This window comes from Nicotiana sylvestris, chromosome 9 (assembly GCF_000393655.2).
Source record: "Nicotiana sylvestris chromosome 9, ASM39365v2, whole genome shotgun sequence".
Lineage (NCBI taxonomy): Eukaryota > Viridiplantae > Streptophyta > Magnoliopsida > Solanales > Solanaceae > Nicotiana > Nicotiana sylvestris.
Genome location: NC_091065.1, coordinates 108909170 through 108923867, shown reverse-complemented (window position 1 = coordinate 108923867; position 14698 = coordinate 108909170). Strand labels below are relative to the sequence as shown.

The 14698-nt window shown below is 36.8% G+C and overlaps 2 protein-coding genes across 4 annotated transcripts; one reads left to right on the top strand and one right to left on the bottom strand.

Moving 5' to 3' along the window:
• The first annotated feature begins 413 nt into the window (after positions 1 to 413).
• On the top strand, positions 414 to 12581 carry LOC104215612 (protein translocase subunit SECA1, chloroplastic). Its single transcript, XM_009765461.2, has 20 exons — positions 414 to 966; positions 1341 to 1413; positions 1914 to 2120; positions 4025 to 4128; positions 4253 to 4432; positions 4651 to 4869; positions 5667 to 5780; positions 5903 to 6016; positions 6847 to 7014; positions 7364 to 7539; positions 7845 to 7911; positions 8001 to 8147; positions 8488 to 8583; positions 9133 to 9201; positions 9291 to 9392; positions 9458 to 9709; positions 9804 to 9871; positions 10088 to 10205; positions 11732 to 11971; positions 12085 to 12581. Exons 1-20 carry the CDS (start codon positions 535 to 537, stop codon positions 12217 to 12219), a joined length of 3081 nt encoding a protein of 1026 aa, XP_009763763.1. The 5' UTR covers positions 414 to 534; the 3' UTR covers positions 12220 to 12581.
• LOC104215619 (uncharacterized) lies at positions 12293 to 14173 on the bottom strand. Of its 3 annotated transcripts, none has more exons than XM_070155824.1 (6): positions 14038 to 14173; positions 13874 to 13924; positions 13740 to 13797; positions 13175 to 13267; positions 12753 to 12920; positions 12293 to 12660 (listed from the first exon to the last, which is right to left on the bottom strand). In XM_070155824.1, exons 1-6 carry the CDS (start codon positions 14121 to 14123, stop codon positions 12601 to 12603), a joined length of 516 nt encoding a protein of 171 aa, XP_070011925.1. In that variant the 5' UTR covers positions 14124 to 14173; the 3' UTR covers positions 12293 to 12600. The 3 variants fall into 3 exon arrangements, with proteins under 3 accessions (XP_070011925.1, XP_009763774.1, XP_009763767.1); XM_009765472.2 differs by having other exon boundaries at positions 13154 to 13267; positions 13874 to 13921; positions 14038 to 14172; XM_009765465.2 differs by having other exon boundaries at positions 13154 to 13267; positions 14038 to 14171.
• Positions 14174 to 14698: the final 525 nt, after the last annotated feature.

Below are 14698 nucleotides of genomic sequence, written 5' to 3'. Positions count from 1 at the left end.
GAAGAGCTTCAAATTTCTGTTTTAGCTTGAAAAGAACTTTCTTTTCTGTGATGTATTTTGAAGGAAACTTAAGATCCCGCCCTGGAGTAAGTCAAATTTGTAGAAGAATATAATGGTATATTAATAAAACATAAAATATATGGCTAAAAGAGTAGCCATGTCAGCAAAAATATAACTTTTTAAAATTTTTTCCGTCCCAGTTGGAAATCGGTTAAAAATAGGGGCAAATGGGAATACTTTACTAGTGGTAGGGGTAACGGGGACTAATATGGTATTATTTTTTAAAGTAAAGGGATAAATCAGGCCCTTTATCCTATTTTTTTTTTTTTTTTGTGTGGATTAAAGTGTATTCGTTAATCAAAAGCTTTTGGTTTGTTTGATAGCGGTTAACACTATAAGTACAGCATTGGTGCCTTATCGTTTATCTTCTCATCGATCCTCAACCCCTGCTGAAATTCCAAGTCAGCACACTCTCTTTCACACTCGACGAGAGAAGCTTTGCTGCTTCTGTGCGTTACATTTCCCACCGGACTAATGGAGCTGGTGGTTTCACCGCCGTCCATTGAGTGGTCAGCCACCGCCATTAACCGCCGGTCCCCCTCCTTATCCAACCGCCGTGGCACTGCGGATGACAAGGTCCTAGGTCTAGTTGACGCCCGTAGTTGGCTACGTGGAGGAGAGCAATCGCAATCTCTATGCTTGCTTAATTTTAGGCAGAAACAAAGTCGGAGGAGTAGTAGGAGGAGAGTAACAAGTCCAGTAGCATCTTTGGGAGGCTTATTGGGAGGCATTTTTAAGTCTTCCGATTCAGGCGAGTCAACAAGGCAGATGTATGCTGCCACAGTCGCACTTATTAATGGGATGGAATCACAATTGTCTTCTTTATCCGATTCTCAGTTGAGGGAGAAAACAGCTACTCTACAAGAACGCGCTCGCTGCGGAGATTCCTTGGACTCCCTTTTACCCGTGAGCTAATTGAACCAACACTCCAGTTATATTTTTTTTTTGGAGATGATAACAGAACACTCCAGTTATATTTTGTACTTCCGTTTTGATAATCTTATCTAAAGCTGGTGCTATGTCACGTGTTCATTGTCCAGAAGTATGAACACATACATAATTAAGTAAATAAAATTGTACTCTCTAATAACTTAAAGCTTCTAGATGAGATGGTCATATGCCTCAACAATATTGCTTCATATAAATGTTATCTTTGATTATTGTTTCCGTAGTTTCTTTTACTGAAAATTGGAATTAGCTCTTTATTTTTTATTTTTTTTGTATAAGTGAGCAAATTGGAATGAATTTTGTTCAGCGACTGAAGTACAATTTGTTTGCAGGAAGCATTTGCTGTAGTCAGGGAGGCTTCGAAAAGGGTTCTAGGCCTTCGTCCTTTTGATGTGCAACTTATAGGTAGAAATAACTTAATGATATATGACCATATTAATTTGGATAATAGAATCTTGTCCTACCATATAACTAAAAGTGAACATGTTCACCATACCATTAAACAGATTTTGCTAAGTGTTGCACTATTTGAAAGTAGCAGACTTTTGTTTCCACATGATTTATATTTTATATCTATGAAAAAACTAAGAATATGGTATGGTGGAAAATAAGAGTTACGGAGTGTAATTAAGCATATAAACTCCTATTTCTTGAAGTGACCTATTAAACTTCTCTTTGCAATCTGGGTCAGTTAGATGATTATTATGGAAAGAAAAATCTGACAAGGTTTCTTCAAGACTTCAACTAGCTTACTCTCCCTTATTTGGTGGTATAAATGGTGTTTTCTTGTTCACGATTTGTTTAGTTCATCATCAGTTGTATAGAAACCCACTTATACAGAATGAAACAATTATTTCATAATCTTGCAAGTGATATCACCTTTTTGCATTTTATTTTTTGTATAGGTGGTATGGTTCTCCATAAGGGAGAAATAGCTGAAATGAGGACTGGTGAAGGAAAGACTCTTGTTGCCATATTACCTGCTTATTTGAATGCGTTGACTGGGAAAGGAGTTCATGCGGTAACAGTCAATGACTACTTGGCACGCCGAGATTGTGAATGGGTTGGTCAAGTTCCCCGTTTTCTTGGACTAAAAGTTGGCCTCATCCAACGTATGACTCATTTTTAACTCTACCTTAGCATTCTTATTTTTTAGCTTAAAGTTCTTTCCATCTCTTTTATTAGCTACATCCAAGCTTTAAAGTTTTCATTCAATTGTGTGTCAAAATCAAATTTGTCCGTTGATGAGTACATAAGTACTCTCTAGCAGGATCAGCCTAGGTCCCTAAAGCACGAAAAAAGTGTCTTTTTACATGTACAGAAGCATAGGAAGGCATCCTAATAGTAGAGAATTTGCTAAGAAGAAGAATCTACATTAGTTGAGTGCAAGAAAGCCGGGTAAGACGTAAACCATTTGTGGCTTTAATCCTCATCACATGCAAGTTATGGTGCATATCATGAAATATGTTTGGAGTTAAATGACTGATGTCAAAAACAATCTGAGAAATGCTCTGGTGGAAATTCAGAAGAAAAAACATAGAAAGAGACCATTGAGTGGTTCCTTTGACGCTCATATAGATAATACGAAAAGGGAGGAACGGAAGATTATCCTTAGGAGGATAAGAGAGGTTTTCCAGTAGCAAGAGCACTTCTCTTCCTACCAGAATGTTTGCATTTTGAATCAACAAAGGAGACTCTTCTGAGTAGGGTACAGTATGTGGTTTACCATATTGTGAAGAGAGAAATAGTCATAGAATTGACTCAAAAGTACCCTTTGAAGATTACGAGGAAGTTGTTGTTTTATTGCGTTTTGGAGCATATACAGTAGTCCAGCTGATAAAATTTGGTAAAATTCTCTGCCTTTTGTATACATCTTGTATACCAGATTTTTTCCATAGCATTATTAACTTAGTAATGTTGTTGAGATGGTAGTGTGGAGGGAGATTGATAACTGGGTTGGAGGTTGGGGGTAAGGAGATCAACGATGCAGGAGGTGCAAAATAGCATATTGCTAGGTATTGAGCAGGGCCAGATTGAAGGGTGTGGAAGTCTGCACCTGAAAGGCTGGGGGGGGGGGGAGGTTACGTTTTTATTTGGTCAAAGAATAAGTTAACTTGTTAAACTTTTTAAAATCAAAATAGCAGATGATTCAATTTTTGCGATGGTGATTATTTTATTCTTTTAGCCTTTGTGCACCCAAGAGTGTGACCTAGTGGTCAATAAAATGGGAGGAGAACCTTGAGGTTTCAGGTTTAAATTCAAAGGGAGACAAAAAAAATGGAGGCAAAAAACACTAGGTGATATCTTCCTATATGCTTAAGCCTTGGTGGACAGAGTTCTCTAGTACTTGTGTTGATGGGAGGTAGCAGGTACCCGATGGAATTGTTGAGGTGCGTGCAAGTTAGTCCGAACACCACCATCATAAAAACAATTCCTTTAGCTTTTCTTGTTCTTCTTTTCTTCTTTCCCCCCTCCAACGTGTCATTTCCATAAAAGTTTCAATTTATGTGAAACTTTTTGTAATACGAGGGTCAAACTGACTAGCTTTCGGTGTGAAGCCAGAAATAGAATTTTCAAAATTTTTGAAATAAACATTTACATATTTAGAAACTACTTAAAAAGTACTATAAGTCACAATAGTTAATGATTCAAAATATTTTAAAAGTATTTGCAAAAAACATTGTCAAAGCAATCCTTGTTTGACCCCTAAATAGTAATAGATTCACATAAATTGAAACAGAGCGAGTGTTATTATTGTTACTATTATCATTATATTTTCGGATAATCCATGTGGTTTAATTTTCCTTCAGGTTTTTAAGATCATCAAGTATTATAGCAAAGTTTTTCCCTTTCAAGGGTCATCTTTGTCCATTATAGTTTCTAGATATTTCTTGTTATCTTTGAATATTAATTTTTTGATGGGAAGCTTTGGATACTAATTTGAAGTATCTGCGAAGTTCTATGTTATTCCCGAGGAGGTTTTTCAATATTCTAACATTGATTTTAATTGGAACAGAGAACATGACAAGTGAGCAAAGGAGGGAGAATTACTTGTGTGACATCACTTATGTGACTAATAGCGAGCTGGGTTTCGATTACCTGAGAGATAATCTTGCCACGGAAAGTAAATCTTTTACTTTGTTATAGTTTGATATGTTTTGCTTATGCATTCTATATGCTCTGAAGTTACCAGGAGGATTCTCTACCTACTACTGACCAAGTGATTGTGTCTTTTACTCTGCAGAGTGTGGATGAGCTTGTCATGAGAAATTTCAATTATTGTGTGATTGACGAGGTTGACTCTATTCTGATTGATGAAGCCAGGACTCCTCTAATCATATCTGGACCTGCTGAAAAACCTAGTGATCAGTATTATAAAGCTGCTAAGGTAGCAGCTGCCTTTGAGCGGGATATTCATTATACGGTAAGGATTGACTTTTGCCAGAATCGATCCATTAACCAACAGGATTTCAGCTGTTGCTGGATTTTCTCATTTAGCAGGAATCTGACAAGGGATCTTTTGCTATGGCTTTATATTCTTGGTTGTCTCTCTAGAAACAAAAGTTTCTTTCAAGATCATAAAATTGTTGCTTTCTTCTTTTTGCAAATCAGTTTATTTACATACTCCCACCGCAATTGCAGGTTGACGAGAAACAAAAAAATGTATTACTGACAGAGCAGGGTTATGCAGATGCTGAGGAAATTCTGGATGTGAAAGACTTATATGATCCCCGGGAACAGTGGGCATCATATATTTTGAATGCAATAAAAGCCAAAGAACTTTTTCTTAAAGATGTCAACTATATCATTCGTGGAAAGGAGATTCTCATAGTAGATGAGTTCACCGGGCGAGTCATGCAGGTGACTTTGTTTGCTTCAAGTGTTTTAGCTTGACTGGGATAAGTAATTAAAGAAACTAAAAGAAGCTTTATATCTAATTTATAGCATAATGTTTTGGTGCAATTGTTTCATTTCTATTTCGGAAAGCATTGATTGAGCTGTTAGATGCAAGTTTTACTGAGAGCCGTCTCCCGCTGTTCTGCTACATGAGTCATGGTATGTGTTAGGGTGAGCGGCAGTGTAACCCTCTTTTTTCGTGGGATGTGTGTGGGAGGGTGGGGGGGGGATGTGCTAATGCAAAATGGAAGATGATAGGAGCTTGTCGGGTACACATGCTTAGAAATTCCTATCCTTTGTTTTCACTTGAGCTGTAATAATCAATTGCTCATACTGCATGTTTTGGACCTTGGTTGTTTCATGTCGTCTCAACAAAGAATGTTGTGAGATCTTTTCCCTAGACTGAAGTTTTTGCGGTGTACTATTTATTAGGTTATTGTTATTATTATTCTTTGATGTTGTGAACATATGACACGCCACACTATGATAGAAGGTAAAATCTGCATGTATTGAAGTCATATGATTCTGCTTTTTGTCTTAGCATTGCATGTGAAGTTGCCCGTCTTAGCACAAATAATTCCCATTAGTTAAGGTCAGTGGATTTTCCACATCTTTTTACTACTGTTATTAACTAAGTAGACTTATGATTTTCTTTGACATCCATACTGTGCCCTACATGGTCATCTAGCATTTGATTAACTGAAGGCTGGTTGTTACCCCCTTAAAGACATACGTATTTACAGTCAATTATCTGTTTTCAGGGGAGACGCTGGAGTGATGGACTTCACCAAGCAGTGGAAGCGAAGGAAGGCGTACCCATTCAAAATGAAACTATAACCTTAGCATCAATTAGCTACCAAAACTTCTTTCTCCAGGTTGGGTTCCCTTCTTCAGCAGATATACTACATTCATATTCTGTTAAGTTTGTCCAGAGTTTTAGTTGTATCTGTCATTTTCTGGAGCTAAAACTTTTGATATTTGGTTTAATGAGCTATAGTTCCCAAAGCTTTGCGGCATGACTGGCACTGCTGCAACAGAAAGTGCAGAATTTGAGAGCATTTACAAACTAAAAGTAACTATGGTGCCTACAAATAAGCCAATGATAAGAAAGGTAAGTCTTATTTTGGCTTCCACTTCGATGGGTTTTCTTCACTAGATGCTTTCTTTCTTATTATGCAAACATGAAACTCAGAGGTTAGCTGCGGCATGCATCAACTTTCCATGTAGAACATTTCTATGTATCCTAAGTAACAATGTGCCAGTAATAACATAATTGGCACATTAGAACTAGTGTCCCCAATATATACATGCTGTTGCGTGAAATGTAGCTGCTAAAATAGATTTAGCTGATGGGCTGCCCCACAAAGCAGTCCAGTTGGGCCTGTGAATAATTGGCTGGGCATTGAAAAGTGGTCAATCTATTTTGGCTCAAAGGCTGATACAAAGCATTCAATGCTAATGTGATATCATTTTACCTTTCTCTCAGCTCTTCGCAAACCACTAATTAACTCTAATCTAATAGTATAATCCACCACTGAAGGCCTTTAACTTCAAAAAAATTGGAATTTCTGTCTGCTGTTGACCTTCCACATATCATGGTGATGCTTCTATGCCGTGCAAGCTCAGTACTTCACCTTTGTTTTTGGAAGGAGGGGAGTTCTTCCAGAAGATTGATGGGGGGCAGTTGCCCAAACTGTGTTGATTGTGGACAATTGATAGTGGGTTTTTTAGTCTGATCTGTTACCAACCATCTGGATAGATTTTAAAATATGGCTTCTTCTCAATTTTGGTGTAAACATCTTTTAATGATCGGAAGAATAGACATTGATCCTTTAACATGAGAATGTATGTGCTCTTACTCATTTCCAAATTTTTCCCAAACGCAAAATTTCGTCTATGAATAATTTTGTCTTTCTCATCTTCTTATTCCCTCTTTTCCAGGATGAATCTGATGTAGTGTTTCGTGCAACTTCTGGCAAATGGAGAGCAGTTGTTGTAGAGATTTCTAGAATGCATAAAATAGGGCGACCTGTACTGGTTGGTACAACCAGCGTTGAGCAGAGTGATGCACTTTCAGAGCAGTTGCGTGAGGCTGGAATCCCTCATGAGGTGAGCTCTAAAGTTTGAATATGCACTTGAAAGCAAGGTTGTGGAAATTGCAGTCTCTTTTTCATGCTGATTTTTCTTATATTTTGATAATGGTAACATTTTATAAAAGAAAACAGCACAAAGTTTTTGCTGCTAAAAGTGACAAAATACATCCCAAAAACATTAAAGAATCCCCTACTACAAAAACTTACAAGGATTCTATGATATCAAGTACTAAACAGTTCATTTTGATTCTCTGAATGGTGTTGCTGATTTTTCTTATATTATTTTAGACTTCTATTAGGTACTGTCAAAATGCCCCAAGTTAGTTATTCTCTAAAGGTTTTTGAATGGACATTGTTTATACAAGGTTCTGAATGCTAAACCAGAAAATGTGGAAAGAGAAGCTGAAATTGTGGCACAGAGCGGGCGTCTTGGTGCAGTTACAATTGCAACTAACATGGCAGGTCGCGGGACAGATATAATTCTTGGCGGTAATGCAGAATTCATGGCAAGATTGAAGTTGCGAGAAATATTAATGCCAAGGTTGTTGCTCAATGGATAATTTTATATTCTCATGAATTGTGAATAGATGCCCAATTGACTGCTATTGCAAAAGAATTAGACTTTTTTCTTCCTAAGAAGAGCAAGTTGGTATTCCTTATAGCAGTTGGTGGCGTTTGGAATTGGTGTTGTCTGCTAATTAATTTGTCATTTAGGAAAAGAACAGTATACTGATGATAAAAATTATAACTAGACGGAGAAATCACTGGCTAATGTGAACTATCTTCTTATAATAAGCCATTGCGTCAAAGTATTACAACATTTTGTGAATAATATGAATGCCACAGAGTTGTCAGACCAGCTGAAGGAGTTTTTGTCTCTGTAAAGAAACCTCCTCCAAAGCGGTCATGGAAGGTTAGTCTTGAGTCTGATTTTGTAAAGCAACTTCAAAAGTATTCTTTAATTGTGATTACTATGAGATTGATGTCCGCATAATCCTTCAGGTTACTGAAAGCCTATTTCCATGCGCGCTGTCCAAAGAAAAAACCAAGCTGGCCGAGGAAGCGGTAGAATTTGCTGTAAAAATATGGGGTCCGAGATCATTAACTGAACTAGAAGCGGAGGAACGATTATCTTACTCTTGTGAAAAGGTGAAGTTAAAATAAGAATTAATTATCTTGTGAGTATCTTTGTCTTGACAAGAGTGATTTTAATATCCAATGAGGATAGCTAACCCATAAGAAGTTACGCCTTACAGAGGAAAATCCAAAATAGAAATGGAAATCGTTATGCAGCCGATGCCAGCAGTGTATATTACTTATTCCTAGCTTTCATAATCCAACTTGATAAAACGCCTCCTAATATTTGAAATTTCAACGCTTATGTTGATACCTTTTCCTTCTATTGTTTGGAGAGAGACAATGACTCAAGCACAATAGTAAAGACAATTGTTTTTGATTACTCTTAATGGATGTGTAATTTATGTCGCAGGGTCCTGTTCAAGATGAAGTAATTGCGAAATTACGCAGTGCTTTTCTAGAAATTGTCAGGGAATATAAAGTCTACACTGAGGGAGAGAAAAAGGAGGTAATTTCTGCTCCTTTAAATTATCTTGAGAATTCCTCTTTCAATTTGAACTAGTCGTAAATTTCTGAAAACCAGCATTCACTTCATCATGAACCTCTCTTTGTTTCTGCTGCTTGAATATATTGCACATATGTATGATTCTGTGGCATACACTATCTGAGTGGGACTGAAAATATGAGGTAGTAATACAGATTTTTTCTTTTTTTCTTTTTTTTTGTAAGAGATTGATCAATATTGTAACTTCATCCTCTAATATTAATATACTTTTTGATCTTCTAACGAGTAAAAAGAGGATAAAACTAATAATATGATGATGCTTAAAAGAAGTTGAAAATACTGGAATTTGTAAATATTTCTACAGGATAAGTTTTCTTCAACTTCTCTTTGCTTTTTGTCCTCCCAAATAAATACCTCGCACTCCAATATAAAAGAAAAATCCCTTCCTCTGCAAAGTAGCTCTAACCTCCAGCTTGACTCAATTTATGAAATTTCTTCTCCTTTTTCCCTTCGGTTGTATATTCTTGTGACTTTTTATTTTGACGTGCAAAGGCTGTTTCGGCTGGTGGGCTGCATGTGATCGGGACGGAACGGCATGAGTCGCGGCGAATTGACAATCAGGTACTTTTTTTGCAGTATGTAAGTGCAAAACCAATTAGTTTCATAGTTATTCCATTGGAAGTTTGATTGTAATATTTATATGTGCAAAGCTGCGTGGTCGAAGTGGTAGGCAAGGAGATCCTGGAAGTTCCCGCTTCTTCCTCAGTCTTGAAGATAACATATTCCGTGTATTTGGGGGGGATCGGATTCAGGTAGGTAATTTGTGTACTCTAGATATAATGTTCTTGTAAGACACTATTAATTTTATGACATTCAGGGGCTGATGAGAGCTTTTAGAGTAGAGGACCTGCCAATTGAATCGAAGATGTTGACAAAAGCGCTAGATGAAGCTCAACGGAAAGTAGAAAATTACTTTTTTGACATCAGAAAGCAATTATTTGAATATGATGAGGTATTGAATAGCCAAAGAGACAGGATATACACCGAGAGAAGAAGGGCCCTAGAAGCAGACGACCTCCAATCTCTCCTTATTGAATATGCTGAATTAACAATGAATGACATTCTGGAGGTATATGGATTTATTAATTTCCGAACTTTGAAAGTCAGTTCTTTCGCAAATGGATTTGTGACGTCATTTTTCTTTTTCTGTTGGAATGTAACAGGCAAATATTGGTCCTGACGCTCCAAGAGAGAGTTGGGAGCTCGAGAAGCTTATTTCAAAGCTCCAACAGTAAGAATCTCGTGAAGAAGCTTTACTATGTTATTTTGTTTATGACTTTATGCATCTTTATATTTTTGTACTAAAGGAAAGGCTTTGGCATCTAAAGAGTGTTGTAACCAGCTTTGGTTGTTGTCACCTAAAGCTCCATTTCACCCAAATGTCCTTCCAAGTTCTGAATAGTATATTCGTATTACAATTCTACTCTGAGTTGCTTGACCTTTACAGGTATTGCTATCTGCTGAATGATTTGACACCTGATTTGTTGACGAGTAATGGTTCAACTTATGAAGCATTACAGCAGTATCTTCAGCTACGTGGACGCGAAGCATATCTCCAGAAGAGGGTCAGTTTTCTCTGGTTGTACTTGACAAAGCATTTCCTACATTTCTTTCCAGCTCTTACTTCGATCATTAGGTTTAGTGTAGGTGATCCTTGAAAGATGAAAGTAATTATTGAATACTGTCCTCAAGTATTTAAAACACCCAAGCTTTTTAAAAGAAAAGGTTGGTTGGAAGAGATGGAGGGAGTAATGCCTACTGGCAGAGTAGAGGGAGGGTATCGGACATGGAGGTTGGTTTTGCTTTTGCACTTTCTCTATGTTTCTCAATTCAGGTGAGGTTGCAGTTCTCATTGAGAAAAGAAGTCATTTCTCATAATCTGTTAGATCTGCTTGTGATGGTAGGATCTTGTTATTTTATAATCAGAGGGCATGTCCTCTTAAAATCATTAACTTTGAAGGGATGTGCAAGTGATTCTCCCACAAACAAACATTCTGTTGTAGTCTTAGACAAATTAAAAAGGTCTCCTTTCTAACAATTTGCATTTCTAGATGGCGTGGCAGAGATCATAAGTTTGTGTCTTACTGCACTCTTCAAATGGGTCAAGTGTTTGATCCAAGAAAGAGAATTAAACCTAAAATAAATGCATAAAAATTTAAGCCTTTAGATGAGACTGTTTACACAATTCTGAAATTCATTTATGGGCAAGGAATGATATCCATACTCCACATCAAGTTGAAATGTTGAATAGCTCTTAATATTTTCAAGTTATTTATAAAAAAACTCTTCCTGTGCCTATACTTTTGCAATCAGTAGCGGTAGGATGCATGTTGTAAAGGTGTAAATGGAACAAAAGAGGTGGAGCAAGAAAACTACCTCAAAGTCCAAATGCTATCTCAAAATTTCTTCCCTTTTTTCTTGCACATCCACTGTGTATCTGATCAAAGCATAGCTAGTCTTAAGCTCGGATAAGCCAGAGTGGTTGCAATAGGTCATTGTTCAACGTGAAATAGTCTAATTATAACAAATTTTTTGAATGATACGGACGATTCACATGGTCTACCTAGAATATTTTGGGAAGAGGTCTAGAGGTCTAGTTGATTGAATTTCTTGGGATCAAACAAAAATTGCTCGGGGGAACTGGCTAAGATTTTGTACCTTATTGATTCAGATTATTTCACCTGTCTTGATCAACATTTCTTATAATCGGATTATTATATCACAAGTCTATAGTCAATACATCAGAGTTCCAATCCGTGAACTATATACAGACTATGTGTTTTGTTCAATTTAAATAGTAATCCTTCTACATATTAAGAATCAGATTTTGATAATCAGACCAAACATGCACCAAAAATAGTTTTGAAATAAGAAAAGAGAAATTATTGACAGAAAAGGCATGTGGGTTGAATTACTGCGACAAACTTTTGTAAGTTATTTGCTCTTCAATTTTTGAAAACTTTGAAAGGGAATTTTGTTCGAATGGAAAGTGCTCTATATGTCAGCTTCTCTTAAAAAATTTTGGCACTGAATTGTTTCTTCATTTCCTTCTTTTTCCTTTTACTATTGAATATTCATTGTGACTATATAGGATATTGTGGAGAAACAAGCTCCAGGTTTGATGAAAGAGGCAGAGAAGTTTCTTATACTGAACAACATTGATCGTCTGTGGAAAGAACACTTGCAAGCACTCAAGTTTGTTCAGCAGGCTGTGGGGTTACGAGGCTATGCACAAAGGGATCCACTAATTGAATACAAACTTGAAGGGTACAACCTTTTTATTGAGATGATGGCACAGATCAGGAGGAATGTCATATACGCTGTTTATCAGGTTAGTATTCCGACTTTGAGATCTACTAATCCTTAAGAAAGAAAGTTTGTACAGGATGCAATGTTTTGGTTCACTCCTCCCAATTAACCAAATCCGCACTTTTCTTTTGTCAGTTTCAACCAGTCATGGTAAAGCAGCAAGACCAGAAACAGAGCAACAAGGTGGACAAACTCGAGACTAATGGGAGGGGTAGTAATGGTGCTACTAATCCGTCCCCATCAGCTGTTAGTTCACAGTCTAGCACATAAGACATTAATGTGGAACTGACAATTTTGGGGAAAGTAGGAGCCATGAGAGGTAGCTTCATTTACGAACACATAATTCTGAATTGCAAAGCAGCTTAGATGTTACTTGCAAATTGAAGGAAGGTGGCCACAGGGCCGCAATACATTGTGAATCTTCGCAGCCATTACTCAGCTAAGATAAGAATACAAAATTCAGTAGGTCTTTGTATCAATACCATGTAAGTTATCTTCCCTGATGTACATGTGATTGTATAGATGATAAATGCTTCATAGAACTACATATTACTTCACTTTCACAAGGCTTGTAACCAAAAATGACCAGATGCTCCTCCACAATATACAATTGATCAATGTCTGTGTATGAAGCTCCAGTTGCAATGTAGTTCATTCAAAGTTATGGATGATTTCGTTGCTGATGAATTTATTAAACTGGTTGCCTTTATCCTGCATTGAGCATACCATATTACACATTTGAAGTTAAAAGTCCAGTTCAAAATCCACACGCCCAAAAAAAGGAAAGAGTATAATTCCCCAACCTTAACGCCAATGGCAATTGCAGTTTTAAGTTTTACCAATTCACCTAATCTCAAAGAACCTCTTTTGTTATCTTTGACAAAGACAATTGGTACTTTTTTTGAAATAGCCAAGCTTTCCAGATGTTTGGTCAGCAACCGCGGATGACAATCAGATGCTACTAGTACAGCCTAAATACCCACAATAAGCAAAGTTAAAGAGTGTAACAAAACAATGCAGCATATGAAAGAACTTGAAATCCTGTATGATACTGATGTAAGCATTGAATTGGAAGAATACACAAGTACAAGGAGGAATTGACTCTTTGAAGATTAATCATATAAACCCCTTGTGAAATTTGTTAGCCAGGTTAAACCAAATGAAAGTTAAGACGTTAAAAAACTCATGAGTAGGCGAGCTAAACCTGAATTCTAGCAGAATGCACCTTAGCCGATAGTGATGATCGTTCATTAGCAGGAATCGGCGGCATTCTCTCAAGTACCCGCGTAATTTCATTCACCCCTACTGAAAACTGTAGCTGCACGCATATCAAATCGGCAATGTGAGGATGAGATGAACAGAACAAATAGTTTTAGTGTCCTATATAATGGAAAACTGGAATAAAGGCTTTTTTCTTTTAAAAAAGTTAATTGATAGTAATATTTCTTTTCTAGATCTCTTCGAGAGAAACGCTGGATGGTCTAATCTTTACCAGTGGTTAGGAAAAAGTCTCATCACGAGATTAAGTTTAAATCATTATCATAAGTTGAGAGGTAAATTTGGACACGTGGAGTCCACCAATTTTATAATAGAGCTTTGTTAATGGCATTACAGGATAGAGCTCCGTTAATGGCAGTGCAGGGGGCAAATAGCTTATAGGGGTATGAAGGAACCAAACATGTAACGGAGGCACAATTGAACAATTTCGAATACTACAGGACAAATTTTGCTATTTTCCATTTAAAATATTCCAAAAAAAAAAGAACCGAAAGAGGAGAGGAGGAACCAACCTTAAGCCAAAGTTTCTCAGGTAAAGATACGTTAGAGTTTCTGGCTGTCGCTATCTCCCTGCGGCTGGCGTCGTTAATATCTTTCGGCAAAAAAAACAGACACTTGAGAAACAGGGAGAGAAGGATATGTTTACCTCTTAATCGATGTGAGAAGACGGTCCAGAACTTTACCTTCATAGCACCTGCTGCATTACATTTATGGTGTACATCAGAAACGGCAGCCATTAATTAACAATGCTTACTACAACTAGATTGACTATATTAAAAATCAATCGAAAAAAAAAAAAAAGAGGTTTACATTTTCTGTTGAGGGAAAGAGTTGCCGCAAACGAAGACATCTTCTCCGGTAGATTTGGTTCTAGAAGCAGTAATTGGCATACTCATCTTTCACCTCTCCTGCCTTTGAAAATTTCAGAAACTACGAACTGAGTTTGGACATATATAATGAATGAGCTACGTTGAACATGGGCTTGGTGTTTAGGTCAGATGGCCACTTTTGTTGCCTTATATTTAGAAGTTGGCCACTTTTTCAAATTTAGATCCTTGGTTTGAATATTAGAATTTTAAACTTGATTCTACTCATTTAATATCATCCATACTCTTTGAGACTAGCTCATTGAAATATAACTAGTCTATTTTATTTTATTGCTTAAAGATTGGTTGGTTTGAATATTATTATTTTTTTCTTTTTTGCTTAAATAGGAAGTCGTTAATAGGATTTAGACACGAGGCATTAGGCAAGTCCACTCGTAGGGATCAATTCCTCGAGACTAGCGGGGAAAGCGAATTGAGAAGTGAAACGCAATTGTTGAATCCAAGGTCAATTTAAGCACCATCACCCTTCGGATTGGTTGCTTTCGTTTTAATTTGCACAAGATTAAACTAATAAGTGAAAATTTTAAAATGATAGAACTTTAAAAGTAGGAAAATAAGAAAAATTGTGGAGAACAATAAAAGGA

Excerpts from the sequence above, each read along its gene's own strand:
- LOC104215612 (XM_009765461.2), top strand. The coding sequence starts at position 535 with ATGGAGCTGGTGGTTTCACCGCCGTCCATTGAGTGGTCAGCCACCGCC. Across the intron at positions 8,148-8,487 it reads TATCTTACTCTTGTGAAAAG|GGTCCTGTTCAAGATGAAGT; the intron begins GTGAAGTTAAAA and ends TTTATGTCGCAG. Across the intron at positions 8,584-9,132 it reads CTGAGGGAGAGAAAAAGGAG|GCTGTTTCGGCTGGTGGGCT; the intron begins GTAATTTCTGCT and ends TGACGTGCAAAG.
- LOC104215619 (XM_009765465.2), bottom strand. The coding sequence starts at position 14,123 with ATGAGTATGCCAATTACTGCTTCTAGAACCAAATCTACCGGAGAAGAT. Across the intron at positions 12,921-13,153 it reads TGCATTCTGCTAGAATTCAG|GCTGTACTAGTAGCATCTGA; the intron begins GTTTAGCTCGCC and ends GTGGGTATTTAG. Across the intron at positions 12,661-12,752 it reads CAATTGCCATTGGCGTTAAG|GATAAAGGCAACCAGTTTAA; the intron begins GTTGGGGAATTA and ends TGCTCAATGCAG.